Source organism: Arachis hypogaea, chromosome 16, assembly GCF_003086295.3.
Source record: "Arachis hypogaea cultivar Tifrunner chromosome 16, arahy.Tifrunner.gnm2.J5K5, whole genome shotgun sequence".
NCBI classification, from domain to species: Eukaryota; Viridiplantae; Streptophyta; class Magnoliopsida; order Fabales; family Fabaceae; genus Arachis; species Arachis hypogaea.
Window position 1 is genome coordinate 7,246,537 of NC_092051.1, and position 21,096 is coordinate 7,267,632.

Consider the following 21,096-nt stretch of genomic DNA (forward strand, 5'->3'; position numbering starts at 1 on the left):
CCTCTTCCCTTTTATAGTTTTATGTCTTTGCATGCAATCCCTTCACTACTCACATGAATTTGATTTCTTACAGAGACCACAGAAAAACTTTTAGATAAGACGTAAGACATAATTATGTGATTAGTCACTGCAAAATAATAAAATGTGTGACATAACACCCCACCCTTCATTACATGTAGCGGCTCCTGTATTGAAAGAAGGAAGGGGTTGTTGATGCTGTGACTTATTTAGTTAATACAATTTTATGATGATACGTACTTAGATTCAATGCATTAAACTGAAGCAGTCGAACAATCTGAAATATGAAAAAAAGAATGTAAACATTTCAAGTTTTCAACTTAAGATACTCGAGGTGTACCTTGCCATTTCAGGGGAGGGCCAAGGAAGCGAATTAATTTCCATTGATACAACAAACAAAAGGTACATCCAAGTGGCCCCAACATTACAAAATCAAACACCACTCTAAATAACATCTGAACAAGAGGGGAAAAAATGCCAGCCACAAGAACCGAAAATTTACAAGGTTCTATCATGTTTTTTCACTGAATCTTGATGTGATCAAGGCTCTCAGACACAATTTTCATCCTAGGACGCAGTTCCGGATCCAGTTCAGTGCAGTTCAGAGCCACATGAAATGCAGAAACAACTTGTTTCTTGGCATAAACCTCGGGCAAAAGAGCCGGGTCTATGATCTCGGACAATGGCTGCTCCTCTCTGAATGCTTTCCTCACAAAACTCTCCAGCACCATGTCATCATTTTCTGGTCCGAAATCCGGGAGTTTACCAGTCAAAAGTTCTAATAGAATTATGCCAAAAGAGTACACATCGCATTTCTGAGAGAATCTGCCACCTGCCATGCGAACCTCAGGCGCCAAGTAGTTATTAGAAGAAGCTGCAGCCTTTGAAACCATTGTAGAGGATCCACTAGAATTCTGCCGTTTTGGTGCCAATGCAGATGACTTTGTGGTACCCAAACCAAGACGGGTTAGTCCGAAACCTGATATGTAAGGGCAGAGATCATCGTCCAATAAGATTTTGGTTGATTTTAGGTTGCCATGAACATATTTCCGGCCACCAAACTCATGGATGTACATCAAGCCCCTTGCTGCTTCTTGGGCAATTTTCAACCTTGCTGTCCATGATAATGTCAGCACTGAATTGGAAGATCCACCTGCAACCGTAAAACACCAGAAAGAGAGAGCAGAACATGCATCAGACGATACTAACATGTGAAAGTGGTAATGAAAGAGACATCACAACCACCACACAGAGTTTTGTGTGCTCAATGAGTCAATTCAGTATAAAAGGACCCAAAAAATAAGAGAGCAAAAAAGAGAACGTCAACTTGTTAAGCATGTTACAAACAAACACAAAGCTGCCTTATTTGAATATGTTGAATCAATTATATGCATCAAATGACTCCACAATGTCGTAGTCGTAGATCATAACTATGTTATGCATGTTACACACTATGACACAAGGATGAAAATTGATAATGACTGTTATCGCAACAAATACAATCACTTCAGCATCTAATTTTGACATTGTAAACTCCAATACTATATAGTTAGAATGCTGAATGCAACATCAGCTTAAGAACAAAAATCTGTACTTTTTGGACCACCAAGATACAATCCAAGCACAAAGAACTATGGCGGATGGAGCCACTATCCATAATCAACCAAGGTAAATCGCTATGGATCAACGACGTTGACAGCACGGGGACCAGCTATGGGGTTTTTTCAGCTACCCAAATGGGGTCACACAAAAAATATACTGAAAATATTAAACTTTTGCAGATATCACTATGGTTTCAATGTAGGACCACCCCTAAAGACGCTTTACTTTGGATTGATTCAATTGAATGCCCACAAGGATCACCAACATAAAGTTACAACCACTGTGTGTGATCACAAACAAAAGACATTTAAAAAGAGAAAAAAGGAAGGGGGGGGGGGGGTTTCAGTTCTCAAGTGCAAAGATGAGCAGAATTCACTGGGTTATATATGGCCCCCATGGCCCACCCCATAAAATCAACTAAGCTACATGTTTTCACCGAAAATTAGCTGCTAAATGTCTAAATCAGCTACTCCTATAAAATACATGTTCGAATACAAAATATATATTGAAATTGAAAAGGGAGTAAATCAACGTATATTTATTTGTGTGGCTGATTTAGTTACTGAGACAGATTTTTGCATAACAATACTTGGTGGAATTACATATCACCCTATCAATATATCACCAAAAGCATAACAAAAAGGAAGAAAGAAAACTAACATGTGAAAGTTACATTTCGTCGATCATATAGTGAATACGTACAATAATGATCATGGTTCAATCACATCACATGGCAACATTATTGTGACTCTTAAAAGCAAAAACCTAGAATTTGAACCTGATCACATGGTGGCTGCTATCAATGCACACCATAATCTATACTCACAAAGATTACATAACAATCAACAAATGTGAACACACTTATAAAACAACAAATATAGTTTAGCCAATTAATCATAACTTAATTATTGAGTTGAAGCAACACAAAAAGAATGAGAATTTGATACCGTGCAACGCCGCATGCAAGCTTCCATTGCGGATGAAATCCGTGATGAGAAGCTTCTCATCATTTGCGAAGTAATAAGCTCTTAAAGGAACCACATTTGGGTGGCGAACCTTCGCAATGGCCTCCACCTCCGACTCGAAATCCTTCAGCCGCCACGTGGCATCGCCCTCGCTGAGACGCCGGACCGCCACAACCGTCGCCGGCGGCGGAGGTGCACACGTGCCACCCTTCCCTACTCCGACGACCTTGTACACGATTCCGCTCCTACTCTTCCCAACGACATAAGCAGAAGCTCTCAACAAATCTTCGAGTTCCAAGTTAAACCCTTCGTCAACCACAACGAATTTACCTTGTTGCCCCTCCCCTCCTCCTATTGCTCCTCCATCTCCACCGCCGATAACCTCATTGTTCAATTTTCTGCTCCTCATTTTGCCGTCGTCGTTGTTCCACCGTCGCCGGAAAACCCACAGCGAGAGAGAAACTATGCCGACCACCAGGGAGAGACCCGAGATCACGAGGACCGCGACGGAGCCGCTACGTTCCTTAGCCTTCGCGTCTTCTCCGGCACCGCTGCCACTGCCAGCGCCACCGGCACGAAGTGCCTTCGGGTTCTGAGGCTGATCTGCGGGTAAAATGTTAGGTTTCTGAGACTCCGGGCACGAGTTCTGGAGAGGAAAACCACAGAGGCCAGGGTTTCCGGCGAACGCGGTAGGACCCTGGTTGAGCAGGGAGCCAACCTGTGGTATTTTTCCGGTGAGGTTGTTGCCACGGAGGTCGAGGCTGACAATGACCGGAAGCTTGCCGAGCGAGGGGGGAATCTCGCCGGAGAAGTGGTTAAATGAAAGATTGCAGGTACCGACGAGGGAAGAGAGTTCGGAAAGCTCTTGGGGAAGAGAGTCATTGAGGGAGTTGGAGGATAGATCGAAATGGCGGAGCCATTTGAGGGATCGGACTTGGATGGGAATGGGACCCGTGAGTTGGTTGTGAGAGAGGTCGAGGACGAGGAGTTTGTTGAGGGAAGTGAAGAGAGGAGAAGGGATGGTTCTTGAGAAGTTGTTGTACGGAAGAGAGAGGCGGTAGAGGGAGGTTAGGGATGCGAGCTCTGAGGGGAGGTAGCCGGATAGGGACTTGTTTGGGAGGGAGAGTTGGGTGACGCGGTTGTTGGGGGAGCAGAGGACGCCAGGCCAGCGGCAGGGGGTTGGGTCGGTGTCGGACCAGGCGGAGAGGGCTCCGGTGGGGTCGGAGTCGACTGCAGCCTTGAGAGCCAGAAGGGAGAGGCCGTCGGAGTTGAGTGTGAGTGTGGCATGAGGGCAGAGGAGGAAGAAGAAGAGCAACATGCAAGTGATGTGAAGCATTGTAACGACGTTAATGGGACATTCGTGGTTGATAGTGGCAACGAGGAGTTGCGCCGGTGGTGTGTGTGTTTGAAATTGGTTTAGTTATCGAGGTGGTTTTCTCCAGTTTGAATTTTTCTGACCTCTCTGCAAACTTATAAATATGAAAAATATTAAAATGCGTTTTACAAATTTAATAATGTATAGCAGCAGCAAGTTTGTTTGGTTTGGTCACTTGGAAAAATCACTTGTGAATATATCTTGGCTTTTTTGTGGTGTCAGAAAATCATTCAACAAGGACACCACGCTTGTAATGCTCTTCTCACTTTTCACTTTTCAGTTACCAACACAAACCATCACATCTACTACTCTCATTCAAATTACTATTCTGAATTGGAACTTCAAACTTCAAAATTAGTTAATTTAAATTAATTTACCATTTTTCTTTATTTGAGAAAATGTTTTTTTAAATGTCCAATTTGATCCTGAAGTTTAAATTATTTATTAATTAAATTTCTAACTTTCATAAATGACCAATTATTTTATCGGTAATACTTAGTATTTGTTTGTGCGTTATTATTTTAATAAAAAAAATTTTTTTAATAAAAAATAACTTTTTTTATTTTTTAGTATATTTGACAAATTTATAATAATAAAAATAAAAACACTAGAAAAATAAAAAAACATCTTTTTTAAAAAACTGTAATTTATATTTTTTTTTAAAGATCTTTTTTTCTTAATAAAAAAGATGTTTTTCATGTAATAAATAAACAAAAAAATATTTTTATATTATTATATCCAAACATAATTGATAGATAAAAAGATCTTTTTACATAAGATACCCAAATATAAAATTACTTCTACTTTTCTATAAAATCTTAAAAAAAAAATAACTCAAAAAAAGATCTTTTTCTAAAAATTCACCCAAACAAATCCTTAATCTGTCTTAGAAGTCCCTTTAGCCTGTTGCCTAACCGCACATCGTGTCCTCCTCTTTAAAAATGTTTCTGCTCCGGTGCTATCACGACACCGCTCTTCTTTGGCAGTAATTTTCCGTCTGCAGTTAATGTCGCAGCGATTACTCCCATGAGATAATATGGAATGAAAAAGAGGAACATCAGAATTTAAGAATGTAATAATGGTGACAGGGATGTGAGAGCGAAAGTGAGGTAGTGAAGTGGAATGGTTAGTAAGTATGGGGTAAAAAATGGATGAAAAGAAAAGAGAAAGAAAAACATCAAAATTTAAAGATGTGATAATGGTGACAGTGATGTGAGAGCAAAGGTGAGGTAGTGAAGTGGAGTGGTTAGTGAATGTGGGGGTGGAGAATGGATGATGATGAATCACGAGTTTGAAACGGGCAAGAGTGAGTTGAATGAGGTGCTGGAAATGGGTGAGGACATAGTGAGATTGATAATAGAGGTAAAACCAGGGTGGTGGTGGAATTGGGTGAGGATACGGTGATGGAGACAAAGAATAAGCAATGGTGGTAGTTTTGGTAACGGTCGTTTATTAGGAAATGAACGAACTCAACGAAGAATCAGGTCTTTCAATTTAGGAGATGTTTAGGAGATGTAGTTAGTCATTTATAAAAGTTAGAGATTAAATTAATGCATGATTTAAATTTTGGGGATCAAATTGGGTATCTATTCTAAATTTAGAGTATATGTTCAAATAGGTCTCTAAGAAATTTTGAATCAAACGTTTTTATTATGAAAAAAATTTTATTACGTTCAGGTTCTGAATTTTATAAAAGTAAGACATATAAATCTTTTTATCACATTTTCAATGACCTATTTATCCAAGTAAAAATAATGAGATTGACTAAGATATGAACTCATTGTCTTATTTTTCGAAAAGTTCATGATCCTCGAGGTAATAAAATTTTTTGAGGAACTAAAACGTCCAATATAAGATTTTTTTAGAGACTTATTTGAATATATACTCATAAATTTGTTTAAGTCCAAACATGTGGAAGAGTGCCTTGTTTGAAAACAAAAACAAAAAAGACATGTTACCCATTAACAAAAAAGAAAAAGAAATTCATAATTGGCTAAAAGTAATTCCTTTACATCATTTTCTTATGATCAGGATTCGGTGGTCCAAGAACGTTTGGACCACTTAGTGGTCCCATAACAAAACATGTTTTTTAAGTTTTTTTAATAACTTTACATAGTCTTTTAACTAATTTTAATTATAAATTGACCCCATATATTTTATATAATTATAAAAACGATTTTTTATTTTATAAATAATTAATTTATCATAAATATATCATGTTCATTAACAATCAAAAACAAAAACAATTTTTTGGCCATTACAATCGATTAAAATATTAAATTTGATTCGTCTCGTTCGCGAGGAATCATAAAATTGTGTTTTCTGCGAAAACCAATCGATTGGAATAATGAATCAATCGATTGAATTATATCTCAATCGATTGGATTACAGTTTACCACTAAACAATCGATTGAAAATTGCCAAAAGCATGGTTTTCGCATAACTCAATCGATTGGTCATACGATCCAATCGATAGAACGATGAATAAAAATTGGATTTTTGTAATTCAATCGATTGTTTAGAATTTCTAATAGATTGAATGCTTCAAAACAACCTGGGTCTCACCAAATTCAATCGATTGCTTTTGTGACTCAATCGATTGAATTTACCCAAACAATATGAATTTGCCAATTTCAATCGATTGTAGTGTGTGTGAATTCAAATTCAATCGATTGAAATGATAATTCAATCGATTGGAACGCGATGTATTACGCCTATGTCAGTCTTGTTTTCGTTTTTAAAAATTATCTTCTTATTCATCTATCTAATCTTTAAAATTCTATCTTCCTTTTTTAAGGTTTTATTTTGAATTAGATACTCTAATCTTATCTTTTCCTTAATATTAACATTATAAATTGGTGAATAATCCATCACCAATTATTCAATCCCACCATTAAAATCGTGTATCATTCTCTTTATAAAAAATTTCATTGTTTTTCTTTCGAACATCCATCCATCTACTGAATATCTAATTTTTTTTTATTTTTTATCCGTCTATTTAATATCCACTTTTTGTTCATCGTTAATTGACAATCACCGTTTGCAGCAATCAGCAAAGGTCCAATCAATTTTTTTCATTGTAGTGTTCAGAAAACAATCCATCGTTTTGATTACAAAATCGAGATAAGTGGCTCTAATTTTTCAATTATTCGTTTCGATACTTTATTCGTAAAATTGATTATGTAATGAAAAAATGTTTTTTTTTTATCTTTTATTAACTGACAAGACATTGAGAATTACTAAAAAGTAAATAGATGTTATTATTTTTTATTACTAATTAGCTAGCAATCAGGGACGGACCTAGAGGAGGCGAGTAGTGGCCTGGACCCCCCAAAATTTTAAGAAATTATACTTATATATAAGATTTGTGTTTAAAAAATAAAAACAAATATTAGGTAATTTAATAGTTTTATATGTATTATTTTTCACTATGTAATAAATTTATGTCTTAATTATTAATTCACTAATATTTTTACCTAACTAATTTAATATCATACCCTCAAGTCTTTGTACCTTTCAAATTAGTTTTTATATAATAATTTCTATATTTATTTTTTTTAAAAATCATTTGTTTTTTTATATTAATATATTTAACATTCATATTTTTATATTAATAATAACTTAAGTAGTTATGTTTTGATAATCACATTATGTACTGTAGATATTATTTTCTTGTAAAAAATATTAATTCTTCTTCTAAATTCACATTGGTAAAAGAAAAATTTTATAAAGATATCGTATATCTTGTATTCTACAATGGTACCGTGTCTTTCAATTAATTAATAATTTATAATTTATTTTCAAATTTTTTTAAAACTTTTGAAAGAATGAATTTTAATTAATAAGATATGGGATCATTTTTAGCAAATCCCGTTATAAATTATATGGTATTTTATAAATTTGTAATGTACAATTGTTAAAGTTATATTTTATTTATGTAATTATCATATTAAAAATAAAATTGTTGGAAAAAATTATAATTATATGTATCTTAATAAATCTATTAAAAAACTAACTCCAATAATTATATGTTAATTATTTTTATAGATTAAAAAAATTATATAAAAATTGGCACCTCAATATTAAAATCTTTGGATCCGTCCCTGCTAGCAATATACGAAGAATTTGGCCTTGAGGATAAGCCGTGGGTGATCAACATGTACGAAGAGAAGCATATGTGGGCTACTGCATATATAAGAGGAAAATTCTTTGCTGGCTTTAGAACTACCTCAAGATGTGAAGGTTTACACTCAGTTGTTGCAAGGTATGTGGGATCGCGGTATGATTTGACAAGTTTCGTAGAGCATTTTCAAAGGTGTGTTGCACACTTGCGCTTTAAAGAATTTAATGCTGATTATGAATCTACACGTGGGGTGCCCGTCATGCAGACTTGTATAGAGCTGCTAGAGAGATATGCTGCTGAGTTATACACTCATGAGATATTTCGTTTCTTTCGGCCATTTCTTTCTAGAGCTGGATCAATGCGGGTGCTAAACATAGAGAATAACGATGATGGCATAAAGTACATTATGTGTAAGCATGGGAGGCCCGATTTTATGTGGACCATTGATTTTCGTCAAGAAGAAATGATCTTCATGTGTACCTGTTTAAGAATGGAGTCATTTGGAATTCCCTGCGAACATATTGTGAAAGTTCTGGTTGACATTGACATTTGTGAGATTCCCCGGTCATTGGTATTGGATAGATGGACAAAAAAGGTTAAGTCAGCACTCATTGATCCAAGTGGGTTCACGAGGGATGCTGTTGTTATTAGTCGCCAAAGTGCCTTGATGGAATTTTCTAAACAATTGGCTGCTGTTGCTGCTAAAGTACCAGAGAGATATGAAGAGACACGTGACCTAATTATGGGATTGTACTCATCTTACAAGGCTGTAGACGAAGGCACTAATCAGCCTCATTCAGGTGTAGCTAAAAGTAGCAATCCGTATGCTCATCAAATTGGTGTAGGCTCAGGACAACCATCTAGGAAGAAGCGGCAACGTTGTAGTGTTTGTCAAATGAAAGGACATAAGAAGACAACATGTCCTTGGCAAAAGGACATTGACAACAACGTTATTGAAGATGATTCTAATGGTTCGGATGATGGCAACGTATATTCAGTACCGACGGCTGAGTTAGATAGTGATAATTAGCCACCTCCATATACTTAATATTTTTGCGGAATGAATCAGTTCCATAGTTGTGTTTATTTATTTTATTGCACTATATTAATGAAATTATATATATATATTCTTACAATAGTCGTGCGTATGCTCTTTAGATGAAATAATTGCCAACTGAATATCGGTTTGCGAAAAAGGGTAAAAAATCGCTCAAACCGGCAATATAAACGGTCTGGTCCAGTATTTAAAACCGTCATATTGAAAACCGTTGAAAATGGTTGAACCGGACAGTTTGATCGGATCGTGCTCTCTGACCGGTTCAACAATAGGACGCCGGTCTGATTAAAAACAACACCAAACGCGTAACGCGTCAACCCCCCTTCCCCTAAAACCTTCCCCCCCCCCCCTTTCGTTCCTCATTCAGAATCAGAATCAGAAAAACTAGGGGTGTTCAAAACCGATCCGGACCGAACTAAACAAACCAACCGTTATGAAAAATCGAAAACCGAAAACCAAAAAACCGAAAAAATGTGTTTTGCAATTTTTTTGCGGTTCGGTTCGATTTTTGGTTCTAAACAGGAAAATCCTAACCGAACCAAACTGAACCGGTTTAGTAAAAAAACCCTTAAAAACCAACCCACTCCCCCCCACCCCCACCCCCACCCCACCCCCACCCCCAAACGGCCAAACCCCAATTCCCTTGAGCGCGATTACTGAGCAGAAGTGAGCCCTAACCCCACGCCTCCCACCCCCAATCCAAAGCTCTCAGTCTCAGCCTCTCACCGTCACACTCTCCTCTCACCGTCGCGCTCTCCTCTCTGCAGTAGCGCACGACACTCGCCCCACAACCTGAACGACGTTCGCACACAGTGCACGACCCTCGTCCCTCGCAGGCTCGCACCCAGCGCCAGCAGTAGCAGAGCACGAGCCTCCTTCCTCGCACCCAGCAGTAGCAGAGCCCGAACCTCGCAACCTCACACCCAGCAGTAACAGAGCCACAACCCTCGCCAGTCGCCACCCACAACACAGCACCCACCAGTCACCGATTCAAGTCTCCCACCCAGCCACCGATTCAAGTCAGATATGGAGCCCGAGCCACCGAGTCAGGTATGTGATTTGGTTAAATCGTTGATTCATTGATATTGTTTACTTTATTCCTGACTTGCTGACTTGTTAATTCATTGTTGTTGGTTATTGATTTATTTTGTTAGGTATTGTTGCTAGTTAGGATTCGGATTAGGATAATTTTGATTTTCCATTGTCTCTTTCAGGTTAGACTAGGCACTGCAAGAGGCGCAGAGGTAGTGAAAGTGGCAGTCATGGCACTCTATGCTCTTTTGATTGCTTTCGGTCTGTGCAAGGCGCTTCCCCTAGCCAGTATTGTATGCAACTCTAAACACTTAATTTCTGATATCTTCTCATCTCATTATGAGCTTATGATTTGTTTGTCTTCTCTCTTGCTATGACTATGGTGGTTCTAGTTCCTTTGTGCCTTGACCTTACCAATTGGAAACTTGGTAGTGAGATTTGTGCAAGAAAATCATAAGGCACGTCCAAGACTTTGTGTTACCCTTTTATGATTCCTGGAGTTTGGTATTAAGCCTTGGTTATGTTATTTACTTACAGGAAAAAAGCAATGTCTTCATGGCAAAGTACTTCTGTGTGAGGTTACATGCTTTGTTTGGAGCAGCTCTGGCTTGTGGGTTGGTAGCGGTTAGAGTGGTTTAACAACAGTTCTATGCATGCAAGAGACCATATCTCTGAAGATGGAAGTTGTCTCAGAATTTTATACTGATTCTTTGCATTCTTCATTTCAAGTGTTTTTCATTTGCCTCCACTTCTTATGGCCAAATAAATAGTGGAGAAAATTTATATCTTATATGTTGAGATACCAATCTAGTTAGGAGTCTCACTTAGGCTTTTTTGATAGTTTAACATTTTTTGGTGTTACATACAAGGACACATACCTTTGTTTGTTTTCAAATCTGATTGCTCCTTGTCCAGTTGTCCCTAATGATGTAATTGCATAGTTTGTAGTCCAAGTGAATATATGCACGGTTGATTCTTCTATGTTACCTAAGAAACTCTAGAATGGAAATCCAATTTACCACATGTTCTCTACAATTAAAATGTGTAATGAATTTTTCATTCCCCTCGGAATTTTTCATTATGTGGTCTCACCTTGATTTTTCTAGCCGAACCAAGAATTTCTATATCTCATATCATACAGTATTAAAATTAAAAGGTATTTTAGTAAGTCCCTATGAAATATTAAGGGTTAAGAACGATTTTGGTTCTTAAGGTATAGGCTAAAATTTTTTTCGTTTCTAATCTTTTTTTGTATATGAAATCGTCTTTTTTACTTAGATGTTAAAATTTTGGATCAAATTACCCATAATAAAAAATTATAAAATGAAAAAAAAAAGAGAAAGAGTGTCTCTATTCGTCCGAAAGGAGAAGGGAAGAAAAAGAAGGGGGAAAGGAAGAAGAAGAAGCTGTTCTTTATGTAATTTGAATTTCTGGTTTGCTGGTCTAATTTATTGCTTCTTGATTTTTCGTTATGTTGTTTTAAAAAAGTCTCTCTTTCCAAATGCAATATATAGTAATCATGATTGATTGTTCTTATGGTTACTCTTATCTAGATTTTTTTATCTATTAGTAACATATATAAAATTAATTAAAATAGAGAGGTCAAATCTTGATAAGATGCAAAAATTCAAAATAGAATGTGAACAAATAAAAAGACATGGAATTTTTTTATTTATAAATTAATTAAATAATATAAAATATAATTCACAAGACATAATATTTGTATGTCATTGTTGTTGAAATAATAAATGAAAATAACATTACTTCATCAAAATAATATGAGTTTTTTAAACTAAAGTATCTATAAATTGCATAGAAATAAAAAAAATTGTAGAAGCCATAAAACGATAAATATCTATTTAAGAAGTCATTGAAAAATAACTAAAGAAGTACATCCACCAAACATAACAAATAAATTGACAATAACCAAAGTATTAAGTTTTATCTAGATTATTACTATAATCTTTACATCTCATGGTTAGTATGCAATTTCCAAAAATCATCGGCCGACGCTATAATTTGTGCCTTCTTATGGTTGATCCGATTCCGGAGTAAATGCACAGCGATTATCATGAGAATATCGTGATCCTCAAGCTGCAATTTATTCACTATAAATTAGTACCAAAAATGGTTAGTAAATATTAGAGAGTTGTTTCTCAAAACGATGGATTGTTTTCTGAACACTACAATGAAAAAATTGATTGGACCTTTGCTAATTGCTGCAAACGGTGATTGTCAATTAACGATGAACAAAAAGTGGATATTAAATAGACGGATAAAAAATAAAAAAAATTAGATATTCAGTAGATGGATGGATGTTCGAAAGAAAAACAATGAAATTTTTTATAAAGAGAATGATACACGATTTTAATGGTGGGATTGAATAATTGGTGATGGATTATTCACCAATTTATAATGTTAATATTAAGGAAAAGATAAGATTAGAGTATCTAATTCAAAATAAAACCTTAAAAAAGGAAGATAGAATTTTAAAGATTAGATAGATGAATAAGAAGATAATTTTTAAAAACGAAAACAAGACTGACATAGGCGTAATACATCGCGTTCCAATCGATTGAATTATCATTTCAATCGATTGAATTTGAATTCACACACACTACAATCGATTGAAATTGGCAAATTCATATTGTTTGGGTAAATTCAATCGATTGAGTCACAAAAGCAATCGATTGAATTTGGTGAGACCCAGGTTGTTTTGAAGCATTCAATCTATTAGAAATTCTAAACAATCGATTGAATTACAAAAATCCAATTTTTATTCATCGTTCTATCGATTGGATCGTATGACCAATCGATTGAGTTATGCGAAAACCATGCTTTTGGCAATTTTCAATCGATTGTTTAGTGGTAAACTGTAATCCAATCGATTGAGATATAATTCAATCGATTGATTCATTATTCCAATCGATTGGTTTTCGCAGAAAACACAATTTTATGATTCCTCGCGAACGAGACGAATCAAATTTAATATTTTAATCGATTGTAATGGCCAAAAAATTGTTTTTGTTTTTGATTGTTAATGAACATGATATATTTATGATAAATTAATTATTTATAAAATAAAAAATCGTTTTTATAATTATATAAAATATATGGGGTCAATTTATAATTAAAATTAGTTAAAGGACTATGTAGCAGTTGTTAAAAAAACTTAAAAAACATGTTTTGTTATGGGACCACTAAGTGGTCCAAACGTTCTTGGACCACCGAATCCTAAGCCATCAAACATGTTCATTTACTTTACGAAATCATTTCTCCATAATAAATTTCACGTAATGCTTTTTTTTCCTTATCAATCTTCATGTATAACCAAACTAACGTTGCAAAAAGCTACCTCACCAAACTGACTAAGGGTGTGTTTGGGGTTCACGTTGGAGAAGAGAAAAGTTCGTTTAGGTGCTTTGAACGTATCATCTTTATGTTTGGCAACTCTTTAAAACTCTGAACCCATAAGTGATTTTGCCTCTTAACCTGCGTTTACAAGAAGTTAGAAATTGTAGCTTCTGCGTTTACAAAATCACGTTAGTGTTGAATTTATTTTTTTTTATTAATTCTACCCTTTATTTCTTTACTTGTAATCTCTTTAGTATTCAAATATTTTAAATATATAATTATATTTTTTATTAAATTTTTACTTTTGAGTTTGTATAAAAAAAATATTTTTTGTTTGACTATTAAAATTTGTAAATATAATTCTTGTATATTAATTTATTATTATAATTTTGTTATAATATAAATTATTAATCCCATTAAAAAAAATAAATAAAATATTAATTATAACTAAGAATAAAATTATAAATAATTAAAATTTATAGTTTAAAATAATATTAAATAAAAGAGTACCAAGAGTACTAAAAATTTATAAGTAATATAATATAATAAAATATATTTTGATATATTTTTTATATATTATTTTTGCTTTTGATATAAAAATATATTTTACCAATTTTTATATATTATTTTTATTTTAGTAAGTAAATATTAATTTTATTATAAAATTAATTAATAATATTTATTTAAATATTTAAATTAAAATAATAGAATAATATAAAAATTTATTTAAGTTGATGTCTATTTTAGTAATTTTTATCTAAAAGCAATTTTGAATAGTGTAATCCAAACAATATTTACTTTACTATAATCTATTTTGATATAAAAATTACCAAACATAAATCACTTTAACACAAACTTACTTTTCATCAAAATCAAGTTTGCAAAATCAATTTTATGCAAACTCTCGTTTACAAACTGAAATCCAAACACACACTAAATCACCGTAATATACACTAGCCTAATATGAACTGAGTTTTTGACTTTCGAGGAAGTCACAGCTTTAGAAATATGAAATCAAATGCTAGAATCTTGGTCAATGACCCTTTGTTGTAGGAATTTCCAATGCGTCATAATGACCATAGCCATGGTAAAGAACTGTAATTGGATTTTCCTTGCCATATTCTTGTCCATACTCGGCAATTTTTATCAATCCACCTGCATCCTCATCATACATGTACACTGTGATTGGCACCCTGCATATATAATAATCATTAACATCCAAAATTTGATTAAATTAGTACTTCATTTGTTGATAAAAGAAAACGAAAAAAAAAAATACTTACTGCAAAACATGAGAAGCAATGAATAATTCAGGCTCACCACCCCACACATGAGGCTTCCTTATTTGTGAAACATATGTTTCAAAATCTCCTTCTACAAACCTAAACATGTGATGAAACGTTTTGTGTCTGTCACGCATTCATACAAGGACAAAACAATTTTGATAAACTCACCATTCTGTCTCTTCCCTTCTTTTGATAAACTCATCAGCAACCTGCCAAACAAGAATTATGGCTTCAATTATGTCCCTGATGCAAGATTCAATCATGTTCATGCATGAAGATATTGAAACTTAATACCTGACCCCGCAACTCATCTGCTAGCTGTCTCTCAAGTCTTTCACTGGAAGCCAGTTTTCCAAATCTCAAACAAGCTCCATGAGCAACAGAACGAAACAGACACCTTCCATCTCCAGGTATTCCTGCTCATTCACCAATGCACTGACACATCACAAATGTGTATATATATGCTTATGTTCTTAATTATTAGTCTATTAATTAATTTGTTTATAGGGCAGAATAATGTGCAGCTTATACCTATAACATAATAATCTGTGTAAACTTTCTTGCCATGTGAGAATTTGATAGTTGACTCATTGCACTCATCAGAATTTGTAGGTTTAGAATTTGAATTGCATATAAGAAATTCAAGAAGAAAGCCACTTGGCCAAGTCATAGATCCCATAGTACTCTTAACTTTAGGGAGTAGTGCTTTTGGTTTAGATACCAAAAGCCTCATGTTCATACTTTGGCATGCCAATGAAATCACATAATGATTATGTTTCCCCATGACAGTGGAACTAGACAATGTTGTTGTGGAAATAGACTGAGCAGCTGCATGGTTTATCTGTGATTTCTCAGGGGACAAGCTGAAGGAACATGAATTTGATGTTCCTGTTTCTTGAGGCCTAACTCCACAGATGCTGCTACTCATAAGAATCTGATGAGCATGGCCTTTGAGCATAACAGCATTTATTGAGTATAAGCTCATTGATGAAGAGCAAACAATCATCTCTTATTGCCTGAGTCAAGAACCACACACCATCATGTCATTTTTATTGAGTACAGGAATAAATTTCATAAAAGAATTTGATTATACTGCTGTGAAAGTGTTTGATTTATGCTATTATGATAGATTTGCTAATTAAATATATACGAATACATGGCGGTTGATTTTAGCAAAACATTTTAAATATCATAATATAACATAGGTGACAAACTAACAGGGGATGAGTTGAATAAAGGAATACCTCACACACAAAATATATGACAATAAAACAGAAAATTCTGGAAGAATGGTAGGAAAACAAACCTAAAGGTTGATCAGTCAATTGAAACGTGAAGAAGGAATGCTCAAGAAAAATAAAAAATGCAATGCGTGAAGGAGGAAGATGATGAGTACATTGTGGCGGAGAAAAGCGAATTGTGGAGTGAGAATAAATAAATTCAAGGTAACGAAGTAAGGAATATATACATACTACACGTTTTCCACTAATGAGTAAATGTAGAGAATATGTCACACAGAAGCCATTTAACAAGCTCCTTCAAATTCAAAGCACAGAACATTTGTTACGTTAATATTGTGTTAAATTTGGTTTTAGCAAAGATACCGCATAGTTGTTCTTCTGAGTTTCTGATTTTGAATTTAAGTTGTTTGTTTTGTTAATAAAGTATACTGCATCATACAATAATATCATGTCAATAAATAAAAAATGTTGATGATGATCTGGTGGATTATGTTATTTTAATTTCTAGTTTGCCAAGCAGTTTTCTTTTTTTTTTTTTAATTTATTATATTTAATTGTCAACATTAGTAGAATGATGACTTTGCATGAAGCTTGTTATTGCTTTTATGTAGTGATTGAAAAATTAACAGTGTAGAAGGCATTTTAGCATCACAGTGATAACCACTAAATTCACTTTTTGTACATAATTAGATACTAAGACATTCATACTAAGATTTTGTTTGCATGTTTGGCTTTTACTTAAGTACAATAGGATCGGATAAATTAATATCTAAGGAAGCAACACTCTAACAATGAGTTTCAATCAATATTGTAACAAGTTGTTAAATAAATCTAATATGAAGTTTATTAAAAATAAATTTTTATTGAGTTTGAATTTTAAATGTTTTTTTATTAATTTAAATATTTGTCTTTTTTAGAATTTTGATTTTTTTTCGACTATACTATGTTTACACTAAAATCAGCCATAAAAAATAACTTCTAGTATAAAATACATGTTTAAATATAAAATATATATTAAAATAAATTAAACCATATATGTATTTATACATAAATACATTGATAGCTGATTTTAGTAGCTAATTTTAATATATGAATAGTATTTTTTTTCTTTATATCAAATATTGACTTTAATATTAGTTATGCATATAATTTTAAAGACTTTTTTATAAGAAAAATAAAATTAGGTAAAATTTGTAAAAACCATACACTATATCTAATCACTATATATAAAAAAATGTAAAGGAGTTGGCTAACAAACCTTTTAGGTGAGTTGACTAACAAACTTGAATTTCTAATGTATTTATTTCATAAAAATTTAAAAAGTTGTCAAACCTTATTAAATAATATTATTTAATTTAAATAAAATTATTTAATTAATTTAAATATCCAATTTTATAAAAAATTACTTATTTTTTTATAAAAAATTATTTGTTTTTTAGTTTATCTATTCTGTTTTATGTCAAATGTCAATGTTGGTTTGTCCAGCACCTTGATCAACCATCATCATACCCGCCAAAAAGTAATTGCAATGAACAGAGTCTTCACCAACTCTCCCAATCTCCCATGTCCAAAGTCCAAGCATATCACTGATTCTAAACTCTCAAAAACTTGCCAACTTGTGAAAAACACACTCTTTCTCCGAAAACACTGCGCCACGTCTCTGATTCCTCCGTTTTAATGGGTTGGGAATTGCTCTTCTGGCTGCTTCTTTGTTTCCTTCTCAACATTGCCTTTTTTGCCTCTTCTTTTTACCATGTGGGGTTCTTCTTTATTTCTATTTTCTTTCCCAAAGTTGGTTCCTTTCGTCATTCTTTTGTACTTTCTTAGCTTCCATGAATCAGAAAAATTGTTCTTTTTATGGTAGGGTGCCCAAGGTTTTGATATTATATGAACCCTTTTGATGCGTGTCTCGAGTCAATTAGTTCGTGGTTCCCGAGTTTATTGGGCAGGGATTACTCTGTGCTCTTTGCCTCCGAACAGGTCATTGGATCATGTTCTTGCCACACTTCCTCTTGGTTGCTATCACGCCAATCTGTGAGTACATACATGTCTTTACAACCCCAAACTGATTAGTGTGCTGCATTAGTTGTATTAACTGCCTTATATGTTGTTGATTATTTTGTTTGCTAATGTAGATTTTTCCTTACAATGTACCAATGAGGGAATCCTCTTTATGGTTGCATCGATTGAATGGAGGCCTAACAGCAACAGCTCAACAACAACGACGCCAGTTAGGCTCTCCAACAACACCGATGTGCCCTAGCATTTTCATCGGTCAGTCTTCACTCTTGAATTCTTGATTGATTTTACATTTATTTTTTCATTCTAGTGATGATGATGCTGATGATGATGATGATGATGACGATGTAGGTTTATGAGCATTATCATAGAGCATAAGAACTGATACCTAATGATTCGGCTGCACGGAAACATGTCTACTCTTTTGACCAAACCTGGGTAACTCATCTTTACCAGAAGGTGACATTCTTTCAGGAGGAGGCTCGTCAGAGGCAATCATCCATCCTACCCGAATCCGAGCGACCTGCTGTATACTCATCGGTCAAATCTTGTGCTCTTGATCATGATGCAGAATGTGTCACTGAGATATTAGTTAGAGGGATTTGCAGGATACCCAACCTACAACAAATATACGTTGACCTCCTCCTCTCCGAGTACAATCCTTTCAAGATTGTCAAGGATGGAAAGCTGGTGGCTTACCCATGGGACATGCCTCCTCCTTATCCAACAAATTCCGCAATCCTCTCATCTTCTTTGTCTTCTTCGCCTTTTTCACATATTCTTGCATTCCTTCCTTTGAAGAAGAGTGACCCCTTGAATCTCTGAGTCCTTGGGCAGTTACTTTGTCCTCAAATACTGAGAGCGTGGCGAAGAGAGTAGAAGGCCTTCTCGAAATGCTACACAAATTGCGCAATCAGATGCTGCGTGATGACCTTTCTCTACCCTTTCGCCGTGACTGCCTCATCCGTTATTTCAAATGCCTTTGCATGATTGAGCCTTTCTTCCCTATGAATACCTCACCCAACCCACCTATCTTTGTTTGGTACAATGCCATCAACCCACAACAGGACTCTTCTCAGCATAACATCCATTTGGAGAAGGCCTCTGTTCTCTTCAACTTGGCAGCATTCTGCACCCACATTGCTCTCTCGGTCTCTCCTGCGATCTCACCACCAACCAAGGCCATCTCCTTGCCTTGGGCGCCTTAAGTGATGCTTTAAATTGGTTGACTCTACTGAGGTTTGAGTCTAAGAGGGCATCTGGCACGATTGACTTGTCAGAACAATACACCACTATGATAACCAATGAGATTGTCAGCTCGAAATTGAAGTTTTGTCGTCCCCAATCTGATGTATCATCGTTACCTGGATATCTTGTATGTATAATCATCTACCTTTTCAGTTGATCTTTCTTTAGTACAATTGATTGATGTCAATCTTGTTTTGTTAAATTGTTTGATTGAAATGATGCAGGCTTCAGCTTATGATCCGTCGAAATGTGGGCCTTTAGCTGAGTATCTTGTAAAATCCTGGATGCCTCAATATCGAGGGTCGAAGAGAAAAACCTGCCATGTTGAAACGGGTCCGAGTGATGTAACTGAACAATTTCTTTTAGGGTATTGTAGGTCTCATAACTTCCTGCTTCAAGAGGTATGTCAACCACTATGCTTGAACCTTCTGTCTGAGGTTAGCCCTGTCAAGATTAAGGATGGAAATCTTGTGGCCAATGCAACCTTAGAAGCACCACGTTTGGCATTGGAGAACATGAGCTTGCAGCCAGTAGGGGTGGCAACGGGGCGGGTTTTTGCTCTACCCGAACCCGCCCTGCTTTTACCCGCAGGTACATTGAATCCTAACCCGCCATGCCCCTATCCGCCCCTATAATTATTAAAATTCAATAAATAAAATTAAATTTCAAAATTTATATAAACATCATCACATACATAACATAAATTAAAGTAAAAAATTAAATATGATATAATATTATTAATCATTTACTAATTATTTTACATATATTATACATATTATATATTAAAATTATATATAGTATATATATAGCGGGGCAGGTAAGAGCGGGTATTACATAAACCCGACCCCGCCCCGCCCTTCCCAAGAACCCGACCCGCTAAAATATATTCGTTGATAAAATTATTTATTTTATCGATTTTTTTTTGGCATAGTTATTAACAACAAACCCTTTTTATCTTAATCTATTTTAGATATTATTAAATATCTTGTTGGAATTGGAAGTGAGAAAACTCTTGAAAATATCACAAGTCTATTTACAATGTTATTGAATTGGAAGTCGATGAGTTTTTTTTGCTGATGTGTCACTCATACATTGAATTTGAAAATTATTTTCTTAGGTGTCGTCATTAGAAATTTTTAAAATTTTATTTATAAATTATAAGTTATTTGCTTAGGTAGTTATTTTTTAAATTTTAAATTATTTGCTTAAGTTGTTTTACTTAGGTTGTTATTTTTTAAATTTTAAATTATTTGCTTAGATTGCTAGTTTTTAAATTTTTAAATATACTTTCTTAAGTTGTTAGATATTTAATTTTAATATTGTTGAGATAATTTAAAAAATTATTTATAAATTATTTGCTTAAAAAATTACTTTTGAATTTTTAAATTATAATTACATTTCACTTTAATTATAATAATATTACTCTTTTATTTAAAGAAAAAGCTAATAAATTATTAATTTAAAAAAAATTAAGTTCACTTAATAACTAATAACAATAAATAAGTTCACGTAATTATTGTAGTTTCCTAATATTTCTTTTTACTCTCTTTGATTTTCGAAAAAACTAGTTAAATTAGTTAGTTATTAAAGTTTATAACTTAAATTTATTTATTTTATCTATAAATTTAAGTTAAATTCAAATTAAACTCAATTACGTAAAACTCTAACTATGAGTCAACAATAAAAGTACGAATTAGATATACATAATACAACATCTCTATTATTTAGTACAATCAATTACTTTCAGATGATATCCTTAACGGAAAAAAATTAACA

General features: G+C 34.0%; 3 protein-coding genes across 4 annotated transcripts; 1 reads left to right on the forward strand and 2 right to left on the reverse strand.

Moving 5' to 3' along the window:
- Nucleotides 1-383: 383 nt before the first annotated feature.
- On the reverse strand, nucleotides 384-4,742 carry LOC112756348 (probable inactive leucine-rich repeat receptor-like protein kinase At1g66830). The gene is made up of 2 exons (XM_025804904.3): nucleotides 2,568-4,742; nucleotides 384-1,171 (listed from the first exon to the last, which is right to left on the reverse strand). Exons 1-2 carry the CDS (start codon nucleotides 3,919-3,921, stop codon nucleotides 540-542), a joined length of 1,986 nt encoding a protein of 661 aa, XP_025660689.1. The 5' UTR covers nucleotides 3,922-4,742; the 3' UTR covers nucleotides 384-539.
- A 4,988-nt stretch (nucleotides 4,743-9,730) lies between these two features.
- LOC112758498 (2-carboxy-1,4-naphthoquinone phytyltransferase, chloroplastic) lies at nucleotides 9,731-11,213 on the forward strand. Of its 2 annotated transcripts, XM_025807191.2 has the most exons (4): nucleotides 9,741-10,190; nucleotides 10,355-10,465; nucleotides 10,565-10,630; nucleotides 10,710-11,213. In XM_025807191.2, the coding sequence occupies exons 1-4, from the start codon at nucleotides 10,167-10,169 to the stop codon at nucleotides 10,809-10,811; spliced, it is 303 nt and encodes a 100-aa protein (XP_025662976.1). In that variant the 5' UTR covers nucleotides 9,741-10,166; the 3' UTR covers nucleotides 10,812-11,213. The 2 variants fall into 2 exon arrangements, with proteins under 2 accessions (XP_025662977.1, XP_025662976.1); XM_025807192.2 differs by lacking the exon at nucleotides 10,565-10,630 and having other exon boundaries at nucleotides 9,731-10,190.
- Nucleotides 11,214-14,372: 3,159 nt separating this feature from the next.
- On the reverse strand, nucleotides 14,373-16,238 carry LOC112758497 (OVARIAN TUMOR DOMAIN-containing deubiquitinating enzyme 4). The gene is made up of 6 exons (XM_029294127.2): nucleotides 16,119-16,238; nucleotides 15,344-15,828; nucleotides 15,107-15,228; nucleotides 14,981-15,021; nucleotides 14,810-14,908; nucleotides 14,373-14,719 (listed from the first exon to the last, which is right to left on the reverse strand). Exons 2-6 carry the CDS (start codon nucleotides 15,816-15,818, stop codon nucleotides 14,560-14,562), a joined length of 897 nt encoding a protein of 298 aa, XP_029149960.1. The 5' UTR covers nucleotides 15,819-15,828; nucleotides 16,119-16,238; the 3' UTR covers nucleotides 14,373-14,559.
- Between the last annotated feature and the right edge of the window lie 4,858 nt (nucleotides 16,239-21,096).

Coding starts and splice junctions, on each gene's coding strand:
- LOC112756348 (XM_025804904.3), bottom strand. CDS start 3,921: ATGCTTCACATCACTTGCATGTTGCTCTTCTTCTTCCTCCTCTGCCCT. Junction 1,172..2,567: donor CTTGCATGCGGCGTTGCACG/GTATCAAATTCT, acceptor TTACGGTTGCAG/GTGGATCTTCCAATTCAGTG.
- LOC112758498 (XM_025807191.2), top strand. CDS start 10,167: ATGGAGCCCGAGCCACCGAGTCAG. Junction 10,466..10,564: donor CGCTTCCCCTAGCCAGTATT/GTATGCAACTCT, acceptor TGGTGGTTCTAG/TTCCTTTGTGCCTTGACCTT. Junction 10,631..10,709: donor TTGTGCAAGAAAATCATAAG/GCACGTCCAAGA, acceptor ATTTACTTACAG/GAAAAAAGCAATGTCTTCAT.
- LOC112758497 (XM_029294127.2), bottom strand. CDS start 15,818: ATGATTGTTTGCTCTTCATCAATGAGCTTATACTCAATAAATGCTGTT. Junction 15,229..15,343: donor CACAGATTATTATGTTATAG/GTATAAGCTGCA, acceptor GTGAATGAGCAG/GAATACCTGGAGATGGAAGG. Junction 15,022..15,106: donor CAGATGAGTTGCGGGGTCAG/GTATTAAGTTTC, acceptor CTTGTTTGGCAG/GTTGCTGATGAGTTTATCAA.